The 23,741-nt window shown below is 37.4% G+C and overlaps 1 protein-coding gene across 2 annotated transcripts; it reads right to left on the reverse strand.

Moving 5' to 3' along the window:
- On the reverse strand, positions 1–18,150 carry NKAP (NFKB activating protein). 2 transcript variants are annotated; one of them, XM_069464477.1, is made up of 10 exons: positions 17,704–18,150; positions 15,015–15,095; positions 13,715–13,785; positions 13,390–13,530; positions 11,131–11,194; positions 9,733–9,842; positions 9,560–9,635; positions 8,446–8,595; positions 4,831–4,969; positions 1–41 (listed from the first exon to the last, which is right to left on the reverse strand). In XM_069464477.1, the coding sequence occupies exons 1-10, from the start codon at positions 18,087–18,089 to the stop codon at positions 9–11; spliced, it is 1,251 nt and encodes a 416-aa protein (XP_069320578.1). In that variant the 5' UTR covers positions 18,090–18,150; the 3' UTR covers positions 1–8. The 2 variants fall into 2 exon arrangements, with proteins under 2 accessions (XP_069320578.1, XP_069320577.1); XM_069464476.1 differs by lacking the exon at positions 1–41 and having other exon boundaries at positions 3,894–4,969.
- Positions 18,151–23,741: the final 5,591 nt, after the last annotated feature.

Below are 23,741 nucleotides of genomic sequence, written 5' to 3' on the forward strand. Positions count from 1 at the left end.
GAGGGTCCTCAGAGGAGCAGGGCTGGTACAAAACATAATGCCTGGAACACAACAGACAAAAAAATTTTATTTCTCCTTTGCCTTCCTACCCTTTCTCAAAAGTTATGTGCACCTTGGCCTGACTTCAAGGCCTTATGTATGACCACATAGTCAGTGAGCCAACTATGTCCTATACTCAACCTATCTTAGTACAAATGTATTCTATTCAGAGTGTTTGGAACCTGGAGTAATCTAAAAAGGTACAATATGTGGCGATCTCACTTCTCCTGGTCGTATGTCTGTCTATCAGTTGTCTTGCTAACTGTCAAGGTCAGAGATTAGGAAGTAAGCTTGGTAGAGAGTAATAAGACTATACCAGAGACCACACAGAGATGTCTTGGGAGAATGGCTCTTGCTCAAAATTCCAGGTATAATTTTGGAGGTGAGAATGGGTGGGGACTGCTGAGATAATATTATAACCTATATTTTTATGCTGCTTTAAAAGTATTTTCAAACCTTTTCATCTATTATTATTTCATTCTCATGACATCCCTACGAGGTAGAGACTTAGTTGAGTAAGCAAGAACACATAAAGAAGGTAAATGTCTTACTCCTACTCCTATTAATGAAGAACACAAGCCTCTCTCAACTTGTTTCCAATTTTGTGGAGATTCTTAAGGTATTTGTTGCCAAAAAGATCTTCGGGGGAACAGAGGTTTGAATTGACAAAAAACTACCACCTACAGACTCCCAATTCATTAAGAAGACGAATTCTGGAAATTCAAGAGTATACTTGTGGACAAGTGTAGGGATGGAAGGAATTAAGAGGATTGGTCTAGGCTGACAGTTGTCCTTTTCTTTCTTAGGATGCACCTATTGATGTCTCTTATATCTTTGAGGAGCAGTCATTACTTCAAAGGTAATGAATATTTGGGGACTCATTTTAAAAGGGTGGGAGGTCATTATGCTCCAGGAATCCAGCAAGCACACAGCCATAGATAATTCACATAATGGTCACTTTTCTTCTTTGGACTACGCACCCCATTAGAATGGGGCTGAAAGTAGAATTCTGCCATTAAGATAATTGTTTTTCTTAGTGTCTGGTTTTTCAGTAATTATGAAGTTGAGGATTAGTTGCTGGAGTAGGGTGGGAGCAAAGTGGGTCATATCTATTGTTTCTATGGGAAACACATAAAATTAACTCATGTCTAATAATCTCTTTTATTTGTATACCAGCTCTCGTAAAGAATCTTTACATATAAGCTTATTAATCCTTTCATTGACTTGGCCTAAGACACAGTAAAGAATAGACAGAGAGAACCCTCACCACCTTCCCTGCCAATAATATAGGCTTCTTGCTTACTAGGAATGTAACATAGTAAACAGGGAATCCCTGGCTCAATGTTTTGTTTGATTTTAAAAGCTTTTGGTGTGTTTATTTTTTTTCCTCCATAGACCAGGAATGGCTCGCTTTCGAGATAAATGGCCGAAGGACCTTATTGAAGCCAAACATATTTTAATAGAGTCAGTCAAGTCATCAGTCAATATTGTCTGATTCTTACAGAATGTTTTAAGATTGTTGTTCTAATTAGAATATATAAAAATACGATACTGTACATCAAACCACAGAATATTTATTGAATAATAAACTTGTGGCATACAATCCAGCTGTATTTTTTGCATTCATTCATTTTCCATTCTGTAACTTCCATCACATGAGCAAAGTAACCAGTAAGTTGTTTCCTATCTTCTAAAAGATTTTTCCCATCACTATATGCATCATTTCAGGGTCTTACAGGTATAGAGCTGAGTTTAGAAAACTGCTAAAATTAACCTGTCAAACCAAACTAAGATTGGTACTTGGCTGCTTGTTCCCCCATCTGAGCCTAAGTCTCTAGTCAGACACACCTCTACGGGCATCATCGGGGAACAAAATGGCGATAGTTCTACGGATCATAATATAAGCAGTCTAAAGGGTTTTACTACTCACAGACCCCTTCGTTTACTGCGAGTTAAGCCTCACTGCTAAACAATACATTTTGAAACTCTGAAACCGGCACGCTGCCTTCCACAACACATCATCATACTCATGATAGCAGCAGGGTGGCTTGAGGACTGAGGGCAGTGAAACAGGTATGGGTTCAATCACTATCCTTACTGATCTCTGGTCTTCTTCCCATCTTCATGTCAGATCATCACTTGTTCCTACCTTCTCTGTAAAGCTCTCTTGCCTGGCTGCAAAATTTTAAGACACCAAAGACAAAATTACATTTTACTCTGAGTGATTACTTACAAGTACATCAGAATATGTATTTACATAGTTAAGCACTGGGAAGGAACACAGCACACTAAAGATAATTGATGTGGTACTGTGAATTTTTCTTTCTTCTTTTTTTTTTTTACTGTTATATTTGTGCAATAAATAAAAAGGAGGGAAAATCCTATTAGAGCAATAGGCATGGAAGTGGGAAACTAGGTAAGTCTCCTCAGAGAACAAAAAATATATTTAAAATACAACCACCCTACAATTTGACTTATGGCTCAGGTGACTAAACACTGAAGCAGTTAACACTCATGAGCTGAAAATAAAAAAAATACTTTTAGCCCTTTTCTTTTTCTCTTTCCCAAAGAAAATGCTACTGAAGCTATTTTTTTGGCAGACTTTTCCTGAACAAACCCTGATGAAAGAAATGGTAAGGTTCTGAAATAAATTAACATCTTCTCTTTCATTTACTTAACAAACATTTGTTGAATATCTAATCCATAGAGGAGACAGGAGAATCAAATGAAAATTCACAATATTCATATATCACAAAATTGCTGCATTTAAACTACCTTGCCTACTGAAAATAAGAGAACATATATTCAGTCTCTAGGAATCAGTAACAAAAAGATAATGCCCTTAGAGAATAAAATTTTTAAGTGGGATTATAAAATTTAGATTTTATTATACAGGAAAGTAGATGGATTAATAAGACAAGTTTGGAAGCTAGTTTCCTTTTAACTTAAGGAATCTACAGATTTATTAGGCTAGACAGCAACTCTGATGAAATATAAATAAATAGAAATTTCAAATTCAGGGGTCATAAATGTTGCTACATGCTGACTGCTGTTTAGTTCAGTAGGTGTGGGTTAAAAGTAGACATTTCCCTAGAACATATGTTAAATAGTAAAAATTTTGCTCTATACTTTGAAATATGACTGCTTTAAAACTTTTGAAAAATAACCATTTTAAGGTGAGAGGGCATTTTATAACAGCATAGTCAGAATTTCCCTGTCACCCAGGTAATTTCAATTTATCCTAGACATGTAATAACAATGCGGATCAAAACAACCTTACCAGAAGAAGCCAAAACTTCCACTGTCCCCTAAAATTGAACAAAGTAAGTGATGGAAAAAGATCATGATTTCATAATCCCACAATTTTCCGTTTCTTCCAAACTTAAAAGTCAATAATGGCATAAAAAAGTGATAAAGTGAGGGGGTTCTACACAACATTAAGGATTAAATTGAATGACATGTAAAAAAAAATATACCGAAAGGTGTGAATATTTAAAATGAAATCTGCTTATTACACAAAGAACAGAGTTAAAACATGTTTAGTATCATTTTAGCTTCATCCTTATGAAACAACTAAGATAAAATACTGATTCATTATATTTTTCCTATCAGAACTCTTGATCATAGTTGACTCTCATTCTTTTTAGATGTTATCCTATCATCAAAGTACAGCTTAGATTAAAAAATGTACTTACATTGGCACAACAGTAGACTCCCCAAGACTTTATATTTGAATGAACCATTTTTAAGTAACTTATCAAGAATTTAAAAAACCTAATGTTCACATTTTTAATTCAACAAGTCTGTGGATTAGTTTGCTTTTTGGTTTGTCTGTTGGTTTTGGAGTGGAGGTAGGGATTTAAATCAAAATACATTATTTCCAGGGCAGGCTATATATTACACGAGTCAGTTTTCAAATTCCAGATTTGCTTTTTTCAGCAATGCCTTCATTTTGTTAACAAAAGTGGCCTCCTATATGTTTCTATCAAGTCAATTTATAACACATTCAACAGAGAGGAATGATAATTTCCCACAAGTTCAGTTGGGGTAGAGGTGAGGGTGGGATGGGCTTCCTGTAGAGCACTGTCCCATGGCATGAGATTTAAGTTCCTCATCTCACTGACACTTTCTCTCCATGCCACCTCTCCCACTATAGTAGGATTTCATTCATAATTTGGATTTTTATTTATTTATTATTATTTTTTTTGAGATAGAGTCTCACTTTGTTGCCTGGGCTAGAGTGAACTAGAGTGAGTGCCATGGCGTCAGCCTAGCTCACAGCAACCTCAAACTCCTGAACTTAAGTGATCCTACTGCCTCAGCCTCCCAGGTAGCTGGGACTACAGGCATGCGCCACCATGCCCGGCTAATTTTTTCTATATATATTTTAGTTGGCCAGATAATTTCTTTCTATTTATAGTAGAGACAGGGTCTCGCTCTTGCTCAGGCTGGTCTTGAACTCCTGACCTCGAGCGATCCACCCGCCTCGGCCTCCCAGAGTGCTAGGATTACAGGCGTGAGCCACCACGCCCGGCCCGTAATTTGGATTTTTAAACCAGAAAGTTATGGTCAATCCAAAATAACCCAAAGAACTTGCTAAAGTTATATCAATAAGCAGCTTTTGAAAGAATTAAATAGAAGGCACAGTAGCACTCTAAAGCTTTTTCAGAGCATGATAATCTTTTTGTGTTTATGTGTGGAATTCGGACTTTCTTTTTTGTTGTTAAAAATGTCTGTTGAATAATCAGAAAATCTTTATTTGTCATCCTTCCCTTTGGTCTTTCTGTATACCATCTCTCGAAAACTGGCCAGAATCTTGTTCTCCCTCTTTCGTCTCTCTTCTTGGTTAAAGGATGCGAGGGCTCTCTTCTCATCAGCACTATAGATCTGGTTCTCTTTTCGCAGTCGCACAGCCTCCATTCGGCGATGCCTGGAGATAATTTTATTTTTGGCTTAATTTCTCAGTAATTATATTCAAAGCATACCCTCATTAATCCTTTCTTAATACAGAGTGGTCTATTTAAAAGCTGGCAAACAGAAGCTGTTTTTGAAATGGGTTAAATTTTCAAAAGATTATTTGTTTTATCTGTTGATTCATTTCTAGTATTCAAATAATGATCTGTGATATTCTGTCAACATGGTGAATGTTATTAATTTCAAATACTAAGGGCATAAGTTTAGTTGTTTCTAGTAAAATAACCAGAAATGGGAAAATTAGTAAACTTCCTAGGTGATATGTCCATTGCCTTTGTGGAATTAGTACGATAGATGAAAGATTTAACCTGTAATCAATTAGGTGGAACTTCTTCAAGGTTCTAACTTACATACAACCAAAGGAACCAAGTCTAAATCTGTAATTGAAGAACCAACAGAACCAAGTCTAAATCTATAATTGAAGAGCAGTTTTTATGATTGAATTTAACTTCCTTAGAATCAAGTAGTGGCTTAAAAAAAAGAAAGAAGGTGTTTTGTATCAGGGCCAAATCAGTAAAGGATAGGAGCAGAGGCAGAAGGAAACTATGATGTCACCTTCAAAAGGTCTATTTAGAGGGAAAACTTCATGAAAACCTGCCTCTTTTATGTATATGTACCCAAGTCTACACAATCAGTTCAAGAACCTTGCATAATGTCTAGAAAAATGGAGAAAAACTGGGTAAGAGGAAGAGGGGAGAATCTCAGGTTATCATGAAGGTGGGGGAGTGACAAGATGGGAGAATCAAAGAGGTAACAATGTCAGGTTGCTTATGTCAGGTTGCTTAGGGTACAGTGAGTGTGGCAGTTTACTGGAACAGAAAGTGCTACATGAATGATGCTACATCCATGTAGATGTCTTCTAGTACATGGGAAAGATTTTCTCTGGGATACCCAGGTCATAAAGTATATGAATGCTCAATTTTCCAAGATAATCCCAGATTGTTTTCTTCCAAAGTGTCTGTACCAATTTACACCATTAGCAGTATTTAAGAGGTCCTGTAGATCTACATCCTCTCAAATGCTTAGTATTATTACAACTTTGAACTTTTGTCTATCAAATTGGTATAAAAATGGTATTTCAGTATGTTCTTGATTTCCATTTCCAATGATAATAAACATCTTTTCATATATGTATGGACCAAATGTATTTCTTCTTCTGACAAATGCCTGTTTGTGTCATTTTCCCATTTTCCTTTTGGGTTTATAGATATTCTTTAAATATTCTCAATACTAACTCTTTATCAGTTGTGTATTATCCCAGCTTGGAACTTGTCTTTTTACTCATTTTAAGGTGTCATTTGATGAACACAAGTTCTTACTTTTAACCTAGGCAAATTTATCAATATTTTATTTTATGGCTTTTTATTGTTTTCTTTAAAAATGCTTCCCCACTCTAAGGTCTAAAAGAGATCTGCTCTTAAAGTCCTTAATCTAGGTGCATTGATTTTTATGTTTAGTGATATAGGGTCCTACCTTTATCTTTTTCCATATGGATAATCATTTCTTTCCTGTTCCATTTATTGAACAGTTCCTTCATTCCCCAATGATCTTACATGCCATCTGTTTCATACATTGACGTTCCAAACATGTATGGTTCTGCCCTTGGACTCTATTTTATTCCACTGAACAATATGGTTGTTCCTCTTTGCTTTCCAAAAGCACTGTAAGCTTCATAATAAATCCTCATATCTGGTAGGGCAAATCTCACTTTCTTCCTCTTTTCCTTTGGAAGTGACCTGGCTATTCTTGGCCTTTTAGTCTCACATACATTTTAGAACTAGCTTATTAAGTTTCATGATAAACTCTGTCGTGATTTTGTTTGGAACTGTAATTGAATCTATAGATCAATTTGGGAAGAACTGTCAACTTTACAATATTGCTTCCTATCAATGAACATGGCATTTCTCCACTTGGGTCTTCTTCAATGTCTCTTAATGTTTTTTTTTTCTTTTCTTGTTCTCAAGTCCCTTCAGTTTGATAATGTCTCTTAATAATGTTTTATAGTTTTCCCTGTAGAGGCCTTGGGCATCCTTTGTTAAGATTCATTCCTAAGTCCTTCATATTCTCTGATATTTTTATAAGTGTTGTTTTCTTTTTATTTAATTATACTTTCTAGTTGTCTGTTGCTGGCATATAGAAATGCAATTGATTTTGTATATTAACCTTATATCCAACCATTTGTTAAACTTTCCTCTTACTTATAATTCATCTGAAGATTCTTTGGGATTTTTCTATGTAAACAATCATATCATTCACAAAAAATGACACGGTTATATCCTCCTTTCCAATTCTTACGCTTCTAATTTCTTTTTCTTGTCTTACTGTGCTGGTCCTCTGATATCATGTTTCAAATATTGGTCCTCAGAATTCCAAGATTATGGAAGTACTTCTGGGGTTCTGTAAATATTTGCCCCAGTGTCATCTTAAAAATAGTTACTTAAAAGTTTATAAGGCTTTAAAGAATCCAAACTTCAATTTGATCTTAGTATTGCCATATTATTAGCTTATTCTTCTGGTTCTTCCTGGTACTTTGCTTTCTTTTCCCTAATTTTATATTCATTTCCCCATGCCAATCTGATGTTTTTCATTAGCCTTTTCTGTTATTCATTCTCAGAAACCTGGGTCCACATAAAACAGGAGGCAAACTTGCAAACTAGGCAATACTGTCTTATAAAAATGCTTTTCTTTTTTTTTTTTTTTTTTTTTTGAGACAGAGTCTCACTCTGTTGCCCAGGCTAGAGTGAGTGCCGTGGCGTCAGCCTAGCTCACAGCAACCTCAAACTCCTGAGCTCAAGCGATCCTCCTGTCTCAGCCTTCCGAGTAGCTGGGACTACAGGCATGCGCCACCATGCCCGGCTAATTTTTTCTATATATATTTTTAGCTGTCCATATAATTTCTTTCTATTTTTAGTAGAGGTGGGGTCTCGCTCTTGCTCAGGCTGGTCTCGAACTCCTGAGCTCAAACGATCCGCCCACCTCGGCCTCCCAGAGTGCTAGGATTACAGGCGTGAGCCACCGCGCCCGGCCTAAAAATGCTTTTCTAACTACCAAAATGCCACATTCCTCATGGGGCAGTGACAAATAGATGAATTTAACTATGTCCTCCAGTGGATAAAACATCTGTACCAAAATATCGATTAGGAAAAAACACTGGAAAGATTGATTCTTTGAAGTTGGAGATATAGCTGAGTTTGAGGCTGACTTGCATATATATTTGGAATTTTAGACAACCGTGATTATACCAATAAAACTAATATCAAACCATTATTTATACTCTATTTTTCATTAGGAATAGTCACTTATACTTTCCTACCTGAGGTTAAGAAAAAAAAGGAATAATCACGTAATGAAAATTAATCACCAAAATATAATTTTGGTAGTAAGAAAGAAAAGATCTAATCATGGAAACTGGCCTCAATGCTACCAACATACCTGCTGCCACTCATTACGTAACCTGAGCATTCAAATGATGCAATTTCTTCACTTGTCAAGCCAATTTCACCTCTTCGTGGGATACGTTTTCCAGCTTTTACATATTCAGCCATAGCTGCACCTTCACCAGGTAACAGAGCATGGCCATAGCTACAAAGTAATTCAGAATTCAGAAAAGGCCCATTAAACCATCTCAATATAAAAAGCACATCATCTAAAGAGAGCACAAGAAAACATTTTCTCCCAGACAAGATTAGAAGTAACAATGCTCAGCAGTAGTGTTTTGGGAAGCCCAATGTGAATTACTTCATTTTATTTAGTGAACATCGCACTATGACCGATATAACTAACCCAGAAATGCAGAAATATTTTGGAAGAACAAAATAAGTGATGTTAGTGAGTGCAGATTCGTAGTTTACAATTATGGATTAATTTACCCCTATAGGTATTGCCATTACTGGTTCTGCTTCCAGTTGATTCCCTTTTTCCCTCAAAAAAATCTAAAGTAAAGAAATAATGTATCTCAAATTAATATACTTTTTAGACTTATAGCCAAAACTAATGATGTATAGTGACAATTATCAATTAACTTTCCTTCAAAGGATTTTAAAAGCTAGTCCCTTCATTCAACTCAGTGAATGTTTCTTATGTACCTATTAAATCCAAAGCTTGTAATCAAAAATAATCTGTCCTTGTAGAGTTTACATATTAATAAGAATGTAACTGTAATACAAGGTAAAATATATATAATATATTGCATAAAAGAAATAGAAAATGCTGTGAGGATTAAAGAGGGATAGAAATCACATCTACTTGTGGAGGGGAAGTATTGGGAATGAGCATATGCCCATCCTTTTGAAAAGGGCTTTAAAGGATGGCAAGGATTTTAATATGAAGAAATTGGGGGTAGGAAAGAAATCAGAGGGCAGAGTAAAGAAGGGAAGGCATGTTGGGGGAAGAAACAAGCTGAACAAGGCCCAAAAGTGGGAAAGTACACGATAAGTTGGAGCCTGGGGTATACATAAGGGAATAGAGGGAGATAAACTTGGCAAGGTAAGTTAGAAGCATACTTTTTGGAAGGTACTTTAAATACCATAAATGTACTACTACTTACTTCAAAGGTTTATCATCTTGAGAGGCAAGTGTTTTTGGAGCCTCTGGGCCAATCAAATCTGAGGGTTCTTCAGCCTCTGCATGAAAGATGTTCAGAAACACATTTACATTTTGACTAATCAGTTACTTTAATGTTTCATTTGTTCTGAGTTAAAGTCTATCAGAAGAACCTACTTGATCGATCCTTCCAGGGATTCTCCAGAAACTCTTCTTGAGAATCTTTAGAGCTTGAATCACTGGATTCTTTCCTGTTCTTCTTAGACTTCTTTTTCTTGTATTTCTTCCTGTGGGGATTATAATTTGATACAAATTCATTTAATATTCCCATGTTAAAGGGCATGGGAATATTAAGGCAATGAAAGGTAAGACATTAAAATGACCTGAATTCCCAGCTTATTCAAACTTGCTAGAGAATAATTTTAATTAAAAAATCTTCTAACTTATTTAACCAAATCATTTCAACTATAAAAAAGATCACTGAAGGGAACCATGAAATATAGTTCTCATGTTGTATAAAAACAGCATAAAAATGACTCTTATCAATTTGAGCATTAATAATTTAAAGTGCAATAAATTAAAATACATCAAATATGTTTAAATCCTTGGGTTCATAATGATATTAAAAAAAATCCAACCCATTATTTTGAAAACAACAACAAAATCAATTATCCTGACTTCACTATACAAACTGTATTTCAGGGTATCTATCAGGGTATCTAACTAGTTGATGAGGGTAAGCTTATCTTATAGAATTATCCTACCTAATAAATGAAGAAGGAAAGCCAGAATTAGACTTTCACCATTTTGCAATGCCTAATGAAATAATGGATGTAGGCAATGACCATCAATGGCTGCTAATGTGATAAAAAGAGACAACCAGACATTTATTTGCCTCCTGATGGAAGTACACAGCACCACCTACGAAGTATTCCTGCCCAAAACTCAAATCTGAACATTATCAAGCCTCTAGACCTATCAATCTACAGGAAATACAGAGGACAGAAGAACATGCTAAAGGATACCATAAGAATACAATCATGCAATTTATGGATCTTATTTGGATCCTGATTGGAATAAACTGTAGGAAAAAACTGCTGAGAATTGAGGAACTATTGTTAAATATTTTAGGTGTAATAAATATTCTAGTATTGTAGTTATGGTTTTACAAAAACAAAAGAATGAAGGCTGGGCAAGGTGGCTCATGCCTGTAACCCCAGCACTTTGGGAGGCCAAGGCAGGAGGATTGCTTGACCCCAGGAGTCCGAGGTTACAGCGAGCTATGATTGTGCCACTGCACTCCAGCCTAGGTGACAGAGCGAGACCCTGTCTGTTAAAAAAAAAAAAAAAGAAAGAAAGAAAGAATGCCTATCTTTTAGAGAAAGGTGCTGAATTCTTTATAGATGGAATAATATCTGAGATTGGTTCCAAAATAAATGGGGGGGATGATGGAGACTGCCTATGAGTTGATAATTGTTCAAATTGGGTGATGGGTACATGGGGGATCATTATACTACTTTATGTAATTTTATATATATTTGAACTTTTCTACAATAAAAATTAAACAAAACTGACGATCTGTGTTTCTTCTTCCTTTCCTTCTTCTTGGCTTTCTTTGCCCTCCTTTTTGTATCTTCATCTGAAAATTAAAGCATATTATTAATTGAGAAAAAAAATTAAACTAAAACCCCAATACTTTTGAGTAAATATCCTACTGCTGTCCCATTTTTTGTTACAGAGAAATTAATTCATTGAAACATTTCTTCCTATTTATCAGAAAGTGTACTAGGCATTGGGGACACAAAAATTAAAGGTACACTAGGTATTAGGTGATAATAGGGTATTATTATGAATTTTATTGTGTGAGACAGTGTTGTGCTTAAGTAGGAAACTACCTTTTATTTTGTAGAGATGCATACAGAAATATTTAGTCTGAAAGTGTGATGATATTTATAATTTACTTACAATATCTCAGAAAAAACTCATCCTTGAAGCAAATATGTCAAAATACTAGCAACTGTTAAATCTGGGTGATAAGTATATGGTATTAATTATACTATTCTCTTGACTTTTCTGAATATTTGAAGATTTTCATGATAAAAAGGGGAAAAAAACTGTATGTGTTGGATAGGAGAAGGAGAATGCTTTCCAGGAGCTCAGTCTAATGAAGGAGATCAGTAAAGAGATAAATACAATCTGGAACAACAGAGGGAAGCTTGGGGTGCTCTGGACATACAGAGGAGTCTCAAAATCAAATTGCTTTGGAGAGGGTGGTTGAGGAATGGTTAACCAGGAAAAGGTGATTTTTTTTTTTTTTTTGAGACAGAGTCTCACTCTGTTGCCCGGGCTAGAGTGAGTGCCGTGGCGTCAGTCTAGCTCACAGCAACCTCAAACTCCTGGGCTCAAGCGATCCTCCTGTCTCAGCCTCCCGAGTAGCTGGGACTACAGGCATGCACCACCATGCCCGGCTAATTTTTTCTATATATATATTTTTAGCTGTCCATATAATTCTTTCTATTTTTAGTAGAGATGGGGTCTCGCTCTTGCTCAGGCTGGTCTCGAACTCCTGAGCTCAAACGATCCGCCCACCTCGGCCTCCCAGAGAGCTAGGATTACAGGCGTGAGCCACCGCGCCCGGCCGAAAAGGTGATTTTTAAGCTAATTCTTTTTAAAATCAGTTGATTATAAAAGTAATGCTCGCCTATTGTTGCAATGCGTAAGCCAAGCTGGATGGAGGGACAGGCTGGCATTAGGCAGAGGGACTTTCTGTACCAAGTAACACAGTCAAGAGAAAGAACATGGAATACTGAGGAGACAGAAAGTAGCTGTCAGGCTACAGAGGATAGTACAAGACAGAGTGACAGGGTATATGTGATTAGAGAGAGATCAATCAGGGTCTGAACTTTACCCTGAAGCCTATGGAGAGCTATTGAAGGATTTTAAGTAGGGGACTAAAAGTTTTGTCTTCCAGTAGTGAAGAGAAGTGATATTGGGGGCCAAGGAACCCAGGCAATATCAGAGGAAAGGGAGCCTTTGTGTAATGTGCCAATTCATAGGATGCACCTTCTGGTCAATCATCAGTGGAGATATCACAAAAACATGGCTTTTTGTGATGTACCACCCCAAAAGGGGTGCCTTGCATCAATCGGCAGCCAGCCTGAACAGGGTACTTTATGGCATGTCTCTATAATTTTTGAAAATTGTACAGACATGCCCACTGGGCATGAGAATTACACATAAGAGCCCTTCCACCGGGCTGATGCAGCCCAGTAAGGCTTACTTTGGTGCAGCCCAAACCCCTGACTTGGTCTGGTACCACATGACTCGAAAAACTATGCACAACCCACCTAGAGTCAGACTGCTTAGGTTTGAATCCCAACTGCCTGAGCTTGGGTGAGATACTTATTACCTGTTCTGTGCCTCTATTTCTTCATCTATAAGATGTACCCTACAGATATTATATGGATTAAGTGGCAATAATGAAGATAAAGCACTTATCAGGATGCCTAGCACAGTCAGCAAGCGTTCAAAAACTCTTCACTATTACTATTGTTTTTTAAGAAATGTCTTCTAAAATAAGTTTTAAGAAGTAAAACTAGGCCAGGTGTGGTGGCACACATTTGATCCCAGCTCCTCCGGAGGCTGAGACAGGAGGATCGCTTGAGCCCAGGAGTTGGAGAGTTGGAGGCTGCAGTGAGCTATGATGACACCACTGCACTCCCACCCAGGCAACAGAGCAAGATTCCTATCCAAAAAAAGAAAAAAAAAAAGAAAAAAAGAAGAAGTAAAACTAGTTTTGAGGCAAGGCTTGCAGAATAACGTTGGTTTTCTTACCACTAGAGTCTGTTTCAGAATCAGAGTCACTGTCGCTATCTTCAGAATACTTCTTGTGTTTTCTTTTAGATGATTTTTTCTTTCTCCTTTTCTTGGACCTTTCTTTTGAATGACTAGACTTTTTCTTCTTTTTTTTTTCTTCTATAGAAAATACAAATAAAAAACTTCTAAAAAAGTATTTCTGAACATCAATTTTATTCTATTTGAAATACTGAAAAGGAATAGATGATGAGCAATTTGAGTAAATGCAAAGCCTAATGTTCAACTATTTATAAATTTATTTTTTAAACTTCTCAATAAAATACCTCTGTATTTAAAGAAATACCTTCTGAAGAAGAAGCTGAAGAAGTACTTTTCTTTGGTTCTTCATCCTCTACTGGTGTATGTTCATCAGAGCTGAATTTAAAGAAAATGGTCATAAGGATTAGAAAAGTGATGAGATATAGAACACGGAGTGTAAAAATATGGACTTAAACTTTTTCAGTAACAGCATTGATTGTCCAAGAACCATTAAAAGCAAGCACTGGACTACTTTCGTAAGACTGGAATTCAAGGATCTACCACCTTCATAATAAAAAGATAAATTACATTTGCATAATGCTTTAGCGTTTACAGAGTGCTATTCAAACAAAGCAGCCTGGAGGATTTATATTTTCAGAAGAAACTACAGGGCAAAAATAGACAAACAGGAATCATAAAGAAAGATGAAAGAAACTAGATATAAGAAGGCTGAGGGAAGACTTCATAATTTTATTCTAAGTGTGTAAAGGACATATAGTAGAGCAACTGTTCTGTCTCTTCAGAGCAAGAACCCAAGAAACTACAGTCTAAAGAGATTTCTCTTTGTTGCAGAGAATTCTGAAAATGAGTATTAGTAAAGTTCTATGATAGTTTAGAAAAGGAGTTTCCATATCATATAATCTTTTCCTCTGAAGAGCACACCTGGAATAACTTAGGTATTGTCTAGAAAATCATTTTTAGGGTTTCTTCCAACTCTAATTCCGTGAATTCAGGCTCCTTGAACATTTTCCAAAGGTATCTATAAGAACAAGTTTCAGATAATAACGCTTTATCATTGTGTCACAAATTACAGGTTTACCTGTCAAGCACATTGTCTCAACTCAACCTAAAGCAGATATAGAAATAGAAGAAGAAACTTATGAGTAGCACCAAAAGAAATAAACAAAAAGAAAAAGCATCAAGCATTCAGATAGTATTATATATAGGAAAATCAACTAAACAAAATCATTCATTTTTAAAAATCCCTTTATAATACTAATACCTGGCATGCAATATGCTACTGGGTTGGTTGAGAAAAGAAATTAAAAATATTTATAATATAAATGTACTATTTGTTTTAACACTGAACCTTTCTATGAATAGGAAATTAGCACCCTATGAATTACAATTTAAAATCTACTAACATCTACTAGCAACATTTCTTAATACTTAGCTATATTCAATATTTTTAAAACCTAAGGGGTTAAAGAGCATAAATCACAAAAAAGAAGAAAAATGGGAGATACAGTAATACTTAAAGTTCTTCACTTAACAAAAATTTTTACAACAGACTCAGGATTTAAACAAATGTCGTAACATATTTTAAGTATTTTTTAACCACTTACTCTGGTTCAGGATTCTTTGGAGAAAGTCCCCATACTTCAGGAGCTCCCAGCTCTCCAATCCTCTCTCTCTCACTTAATCTCCTAGAAGATACAGACATGTACATTATAACTCAATGGCTGAATTGTTTCCTAAATATATAATCAAATTCAACAGGAGTCCTGTCAAGTTCTATTTTCCCTTAATATTTTAAACATTAATAAAAACTTGGTTTAAATGTAAACTCATCACTTAGGATTTGATATTCTCATAATACTATCAAATGATACAGACTGCAGAAATGATAGCTTGGGAGACAGTCAAGTGAATCCCTTTTGCCAAATGAATGACATAGCTTCTAACTGCTCATCTCAACATCTGTCATATTTGACAGAAACAGTTATACATTTGAAAATAACTTCATTTGTTTATATACATTTCTGAAAGTAAAGAGAGGTCTCCTTTGATCTGGTCAAACCTTCAGTTTTCAGAAACCCAGGAATTATTGAAGGATGCATTCAAAGTAGAAAATAAAGAGAGTTCTGAAAATGAAAGAAAAGTTTTACTTGACAAAAATTGTACTCAATGAGATACAGAATTTGTTCCCCCTCTGTTTTCCTTTTAGTTCCTTTTTGGAAAAGCAGTACATTCTCTACTCTTTGGAGGGCACTAAAATCTTTTTCTTCTTTTGTTTTATAATGTTTGTTGTTTCTTCTGTTTTAATTTTTGCTATTATTTATAAAGTAAAAAACAAAACAAAAAATTAAGGCTCAATTTCTCAAAGTTTAGCTGCTTATGATTCCATTTTTTTTAAATTTACAAAATAAACATAATTGATTTGTTTGAATAAATTATTTTCTACTTTTTTTTTTAAGAGACAGGGTCTCCCTCTGTCACCCAGGCTGGAATGCAGTGATCATAGCTGACTGTAACCTCAAACTCCTGGGCTCAAGTGATCCTCCTGCCTCAGGCTCCCTAGTAGCTAGGACTACAGGCACTCACCACCATGCCTAACTTTTAAATTATTTTGTAGAGAGCCCAGGCTGGTCTTGAACTCCTAGTCTCAAGCAATCCTCCCACCTCAGCCTCCCAAAGTGCTGGGATTACAGGCATAAGCCACCACACCCTGCCAATTTTCTACTCCTTTGTTCAGGGGAAAAGGTAAGGATAACTATGCAGAGTCAGACTCAAAGGGTTTCCCACTTGAAGGAACAATCTAAAAGGGGACATACTTATAAATGTATTTGGAATTTATGCATATAGGGGGAGGAATGCCCACCAGACTGTAAATAATACTAAGTCTTGTTCTCATACCAGTTCCCACTAGGCTTCACCTGTATTGTTAAGCTGAATTATTTATCTTCTAAACATACATATACAAATTTCATCCAAGCAGTTCTGACATCTTTTGGTGAAGATTCTCCAATCAGAAGCCACTTGCTTTTTGATTGACATAGCCTGTGAGTATCTTTCTGAAAATCTGAACTTGGAGAGACAGGTCTCCAACACTAACTCAGGACTGTTTTTACTGTTTCTGCTCCCGAGCATGAAGCACTAATGGCTAACACTTACGGAATATTTATTATGTTCTAGGCATTAAATTATTATAACCCTAAAAACCTTGGTACTAATTTTATCCCCTTCTTAATGGTGAGGAAAGGAAGCTCAGAGAGGTTAAGTTACTTGTCCAAGGTCACACTGCTATTAAGTGACAAGAGCTTCAAACTCAGGCAGTCTGATTCTGGAGCATGTCTTTTTCATCACTATACTTTCTCTCTCACTGATGGAAGTAAAAGAATCATGAAGACATATCCCAAATGTTGAAACTTTTACCTGTCCCTCAATGCCTGTAATATTTCTAAAGTTCCTGTTTTATATAGTGCATGTAAATCACTTAGTACAGTGCCTGACACATAATTTAACAGTTAATAAACTTTAGATATTAAGACTTACACAGCAATAATTATAAGCCTTTTCCTTTCTTCTTCTTAAACTATGTATTTTTCCACTCCAATATTCACTCTGTTTAGAGGAGATCTGATCTCATCCTTGTGTCATTTTTCATCAAGATTCAGGAGATCATTTTTAACAAGACCTTTCTCAAAGTAGCCTCATCCACAGCTTAGCAGATCGCTCTTCCTACATTTATGTAATTATCTTGTCTGAGAAAATGGTTTTCCTCCTCTCCAATTTAAACCCTTAATTTCAACCCTTCCCAATTCCCTACAAAACATTTTCACTTACATATCCTGTTATCTCAAACCTGTCTGTTCCTTCCTTCAACAAGCAATGGTTGCACGCTTACAAAGTGTTAGGCACTGCGAATTCTGTGATCAATAAAATAGGGCTCCTCCTTTCCACGAGTTCAGTCTAGTGGGAATAAAAATATGTTTACGAATTACAACGATACAACCAAGTAAATGCTACAATTCTGGCAGGTCTGAGGCTCTTGGCCATGTCCGCTAACAAACCAGGAGGCGGAAGGGATTGTAGGAGACTAAGGCACTGTAAGAAGGGGCCCGAGGATGAGAGAAAATGTAAGAGAAAAGGACGAATAAAGGGTTGTCGTGGGTGGATTAAAGAAAGGCATGAAAATGGGCGCAGGGCAGGCAGAGTGAGCGAAACGCAAATAGTAAGAAGCAGAATGAACGATAAATCAGACTCCAAAGGCAGATGGGCTCGTACACGAGAAGGTGCGGCCGTCTCACTCACTTCTGCCGCAGGCTCTCCTCCCTCTCCTTGTCGAGAAGGCTAGGCCATGGCTTGTCGCTCCCATAGGGGCGCGAGTAGCCGCCATAATAGGCGGACGAGGAGGCAGAAGCGAAGGTGGTGCCACGCGGTGCAGAGGGCCGCTCTCGAGAACGCGACCGCGAGCGGGAGCGGTAGGACTGGTTTCGGGAGCCTTGGCTGTGACCACTCAGGTGATGGCTCAGGCCATTCCTGTCCCCGGACCGAGAGCAAGAGTGCGAACGCGAGCGGCGGCTCCGTGGAGAGCGAGCAGATTTGCTGGGCTTGGGACTCCTCGACGAACTGCGACGTTTTCCACTGGAGCCCAAGGCCTCCCCCTCCGGGCTGCGCGAGCCGGATACCGGAGCCATGGCTACTCCTGGGCTCCCAAAGCTGCAGAAGAAGGGGGCGCTCTCGCGAGCCTTAGGAAGATCTCGGTTGCCTTGGTTCCCAGATCCTGCCGCCGCGCAACCACCCAAACCTGACGAAACCTTGGAAACAGTTCCGGGTACGTCAGCAAATCCTTCCCCAAACCTAGGCGGTCCTCGCCGACGGAAAGCGATGTGTGTATCGGTATAAATAAGCCGGGGAGACAACCGGGTTCGTATATCCCTCCAGTTCCGAGTGAGGCTCTTCAAGTCTAACCTGGATAGGAGATCACGTCCGTTCTCAGCCTCGTACTTGAAATATCTGAAGGGAAGGACGACGGAACACAGGATACATTTCACTGAGTGGTCGTATGAACAACACAGTTAGTTCTGCTTGTGTTTTGTGTACTTTCTGTTTGCAATTATATATATTTTTATATGTTATGTACAGAAGTATAAATTATATAATTTCGTTTTTCTTTTTCTTTCCAATCCCAAGCAATATAAGGAGTTTATCGTGATTGGTAGAGAGCTATAAACTAAGCCCCATATTGCCCAGTTAGCTTAGAAGGCACAAATTCTTATGTTAATGACTTGAGCCTGATAAACTCCAATTATGTTCACAGCCCAGAGAAAAACTGGATACTTATCCCCTAGCCACCCATCTCCACCAGTATGGTCCAGAACAATGAACTTGTGATCTCATCTTTGTCTAGCCCGCTAAACTAGTCCCGTCATATACTAGTCCAACAATATATGGTTAATGATCAGTATTTCTATTTTTACTGTTTTTTATTTTATTTACTTATTTATTTACTTATTTTGAGACAGGGTCTCCCTCTGTTGCCTGGGCTAGAGTCCGGTGGCCTCATGAGAGCTCAGTGCAACCTCAAATTCCTGGCCTCAAGCAATCCTCCTGCCTTGGCCTCCCAAAGTAGTAGGATTACAGGCGTGAGCCACTGTGCCTGGCCCTGTTTTCAAATGAGAGGCCATTCTGACACTAATTCTGCTAATTTGTATTTTTGAAGGCACATAGGTTTGCTGTGGAAATTCCAAATCTAGTCTACCAGTACTTGGTGGCCTCTGGGATTTTCCAAAGAAGTAACTTAACAGACTGTGAAAAACAATGCCAATTGGTTATGAGAAATCTCCTTTTTTGAAATTTGAGGTAAAGATATATTACGTAATGTTAAATGGAAAAAGCAGGCCACACTATTGAATATCTTCTATGTAAAACCAATTGGTCATGGGAAAGGTCCAAACCTGAATTGAATAAGACAAATTATGTGATTTGTGATGGGGATTTGGGGAAATTTCTAATAAGAAAGTTTTGAATGGAAAAACTACGCTCTAACTTTTGTGACACCAGGCTGTATACCTTTGCATCAATTGCTTATAAAAGCCAAGTTTGCAACAGTGATTAGTCTACCTGCCCCATGACTGGTGGGTGCGTTCCTTAGTTTTAAAGAAAACCCCTACCCCTACCTCTGATTGGCATGATGCTGTAGTTGCTCAGTTTCCTCGGAATAGTCTGTGTTTCTTGGACTGGAAATGAGGGGAAGCCAGAGCTCATAGGCAGGTTGCAAGCAACCTGTGGGATTGGGCTTGCAGAGTTTGGGTCTTATGGAAGTCCAGCCCAGCCCAGCCCAGACAAAGAATCAGGTACACTTACACTGATCCATTTTTTTATAGGAATTAAATTATTTGTGTGTTAAGGGCTATGGGGGCATTCGGCTTCCATCACTACCCCTCTGCAATCTGAGACTCTTCAAGCTGCCCAGGCAGGTGCATGGCTGACACCCAGAGAGCCGATGCAGGGATCTGGGTTGTGGAAATGGGGTTTGAGGGAGTGGGGGTTAGAGGGACTCTTTTGTAGTCTGTGTCCATTTGAAGTATTAGGTGCTTTGCAATTATACAATTGTTTAAGAGATTGCAAGAGTAAAACAGTTTTTAATCACTAATCTCCCCCCCCCTTTTTTTTTTGAGACAAAGTATCACTCTGTTGCCTGGGCTAGAGTGCCGTGTTGTCCGCCTAGCTCACAGCAACCTCAAACTCCTGGGCTCACGTGATCCTCCTGCCTCAGCCTCCAGAGTAGCTGGGACTACAGGCATGCGCCACCATGCCCGGCTAAATTTTTCTATATATTTTTAGTTGTCCAGCTAATTTCTTTCTATTTTTAGTAGAGACGGGGTTTCACTCTTGCTCAGGCTGGTCTTGAACTCCTGAGCTCAAGCAGTCCTCCTGCCTCAGCCTCCCAGAGTGCTGGGACTACATGCATGAGCCACTGCGCCTGGCTCTGAACTACATAATTAAAACAAATTAATTTTCTTCGACTATGATCCCTGATAACTCTACTGGGGTGCTGGCTTTGTCGGTTCCTCTAACCTAGCTTATCAGGATTTGTTCTCTAATAATGAATTGCTACTACTTCTGTAGGAAGGAGTTTGATGATATTAGGCCTCTAGATGTATGGAAAATTTCCCAAACTCTTGGGTCAGCCTATTTGAATTTCACATCGGAAAGACTGTCATAAATGGATAATTGTTTGTAATTTGACCACACTGAGAGAAGCTATGTCTGCCAACAAGTAGAAATGTGACTAGAACTTGTGGGAGTGTTCAGATGACCAAAAGAAGCACAGGATGAAATAGTGATGTGACCATTCCAGGATATATTCGAGCTAAAGATCGTGTGTGTGTATGTGTGTGCACATAAAAGCTAGAGAGAGGAAACATCCAATAAAGCAGTGTCCAGCACTTGACTTGGATGGAGAATTATAATGCTCTACTGCCCATCAGGCCCCTAGGGGAGTCGGATGTTAGCTGAGGGGGTATTAGGCAGCTCCAAAACATGGCCAGCAATCCATATCCTGAAGCACAACCAATGGTTGTAGTGGCACATATTCCAGATACAATGGAATAACTACCAATTCACATCTACATGTGAAACGGCAGAAAAGAGAAAGAAAGTTGACAGAGATAAGAAAGATGCAGCCCTTTGCTCCTACATCACTTAACTCCAATTTACTGACATTCCTTATTTGCAGAATTTAGAGTACAAAACTTTTGTTGTGCTGATAGTAAAAAATAAATGTGTTGCACATTTGCTGTTCCTTTAAGGGCAAATGTTAAATATGGAACTGTGGCATTGATCCCCTCCAGTGATTCTCTTGGGCTGCCACCTTCTTTTCCTCTTCCTCCCTCTCTTCCTCACCTCACCCTCCCTTCTTTAGCTTTAAAAATGAAAGAATAGGACTTCCTCAGAATGCAGTTTTGCAAAATTTAACTAAACACTATGTGAAAAACTTTTATATCTATTATCACATAAACCACACCAATAAACCAAAAATCTAGAATAGGTACACACTGAAAACACAGGATTCAATGAGTAGAGCTGCTAGCCGTATTCATGCTTTGATCTTGTATTGCTTTTTTTGGAAATTATTTATTTATTTATTTTTGTTGAGACGAGATCTCACTATGTTGCTCTGGCTGGTCTCAAACTTCTGGGCTCAAGCCATCGTCCTGCCTTGGACTTCCAAAGTGCTAAGATTACAGGCATGAGTGCTAGGACGACCTTGCTAATAAATGACTAATAAAGGGAAAAATAAATTATCTCACCTGCAGTCTTTAAGTAATGACATGTACCTTAACTCCTGCTAAGTAAGCACATGTATCTCAACTCACTGACTCTAAGAACTGATGGCAGAGACATTAACCCTAAACTCGCCATTCTTGAGATTAACTACCTGTCTTTTAAGATACTTTATAGCTTGCTGAGAGTGTTTACACAGCAATTAAAAGGAGCTGAGCAGACAAAAGAAAAGTGTAAATTCTCTTTCAATTTACCAGACCAGTTTTTCTATATTTCAGAGATAAGCAAGTCTCCAGGACCAGGAAAAAGAAGGAAAAGCGGCCAGCAGCTGCAGCTGTCTTCTGTTACCAGTCTACAGCCAAGGAAAAAGGGAGAAAGCCAAAGCGGCAATTTCACCGTTGTCTCCTGCTAACTGGGCTACAGTCATAAATTTCCCTCTACCCCTCCTCAGACTTTCCCTAATGAAGAATCAGAGCCGTTTGGCCTCAGAGCCAACACTCCTTTGTTCCTTCCTTGTGTTGAGCCCTTTCTTATTAGGAGAAAGTAAAATAAAACTTTGTACATCTTTCTATCTCAATCTCTGTGTGAGAAATCTTTCTCCATCCTCCCTGTGAGCACCTAGTGAGTTCACCACCCTCACATGAGCCACCACAGCCAACCTTGTATTGCGAGGATCTATTTCTGAACTCTCTATTATGTTTCATTGATCTGTTTATCTATTCTTTCACCAATACCACCAATCCCACTTAGTTGTGGTGTATAACTTTTTGTATATATTGTTGGATTGGATCTGCTAATATTTTATTAAGGATTTTTATATCTATGTTCATGAGGGATATTCATCTGTAGTTTTCCTTTCTTGTAATGTATTTGTCTGATTTTGGTATTTGGATAATTCTAACCTCGTAGAATGAGTTAGAAAGTATTCCCTCTGCTTCTATTTTCTAAAACAGATTGTAGAGAATTGGTATCATTTCTTCCTTAAATGTTTGGTAGAATTCCCCAGTGAAACTATCTGGGCCTGGTGCTTTCTGTTTTGGAAGGTTAGTAATTATTGATCCAATATTAAAAAGACATATAGACCTATTCATTTTTTCCTTAATTTTTGTCTTTTTTTTCTTTTTTCTTTTCTTACATCTCTCACTTTAAATCAAAAGCTACATATAGACCTATTCGGATAGTCTGTTTCTCCTTGTGTGAGTTTTAGTAGCTTGTGTCATTCAAGGAATTGGTCCATTGCATCTAAGTTGTCAAATTTGTGGCCATAGAGATGTTCATATTATTCCTTTATTTTAATGTCTATAGGATCAGTAGTAATGACACCTCTTATTTCTGATATTAAAAATTTGTGTCTTTCTCGCTCTTTTTCTCGATTACCCTGGCTGGATATTTATCAATTATATTGATCTTTTCAAAGAATCAACTTTTGGTTTTATTGATTTTCTCTACTGTTTTTCAGTTTTCTATTTCCTTGATTTTTTCTATGGTTTTTATTACATCTTTTCATCTACTTACTTTGGATTTAATTTGCTCTTCTTTCTCTAGTTTGTTAAGGTGGAAGCTTAGATCATTAATTTTAGATATTTCTTCTTTTCTAATATATGCATTAAATGCTATTAATATCCCTCTATACATTGCTTTCCTCACAAATTTTGACGAGTTGTATTTTCATTTTCTTATAGTTCAAAATGTTTTTCAAATTCTCTTGAGATTTCTTCTTTGTTCTATGTCTTATTTAGAAATGTGTCTTATGGCCCAAAATGTGGTCTATCTTGCTGAATGTTCCATGTGAGCTTGAGAATGTGTATTCTGCTGTCATTCTAGAAATGTCAATTAGATCTAGTTTATTGATGGTGCTGTTAGTTCAACTATGTCCTTATTGATTTTCTGCCTGCTGGATTTGTCAATTACTGATAGAAGTGTATTGAAGTCTCCAAGTACAATAGTGGGTTTATATAATTCTCCTTGCAGTTCTGTCAGTTTTTGCTTCATGTATTTTGATACTCTGTTGTTAGGCACATACACTTTAAGGGTTGTTAAGTCCTCTGGAGGATTGACTC

Source organism: Eulemur rufifrons, chromosome 30 (genome assembly GCF_041146395.1).
Source record: "Eulemur rufifrons isolate Redbay chromosome 30, OSU_ERuf_1, whole genome shotgun sequence".
In the NCBI taxonomy this organism is placed as follows: Eukaryota; Metazoa; Chordata; class Mammalia; order Primates; family Lemuridae; genus Eulemur; species Eulemur rufifrons.

Coding starts and splice junctions, on each gene's coding strand:
- NKAP (XM_069464476.1), bottom strand. CDS start 18,089: ATGGCTCCGGTATCCGGCTCGCGCAGCCCGGAGGGGGAGGCCTTGGGC. Junction 13,531..13,714: donor TTCAGCTTCTTCTTCAGAAG/GTATTTCTTTAA, acceptor TATTTTCTATAG/AAGAAAAAAAAAAGAAGAAA. Junction 9,843..11,130: donor AGGAAGAAGAAACACAGATC/GTCAGTTTTGTT, acceptor TAATCCCCACAG/GAAGAAATACAAGAAAAAGA.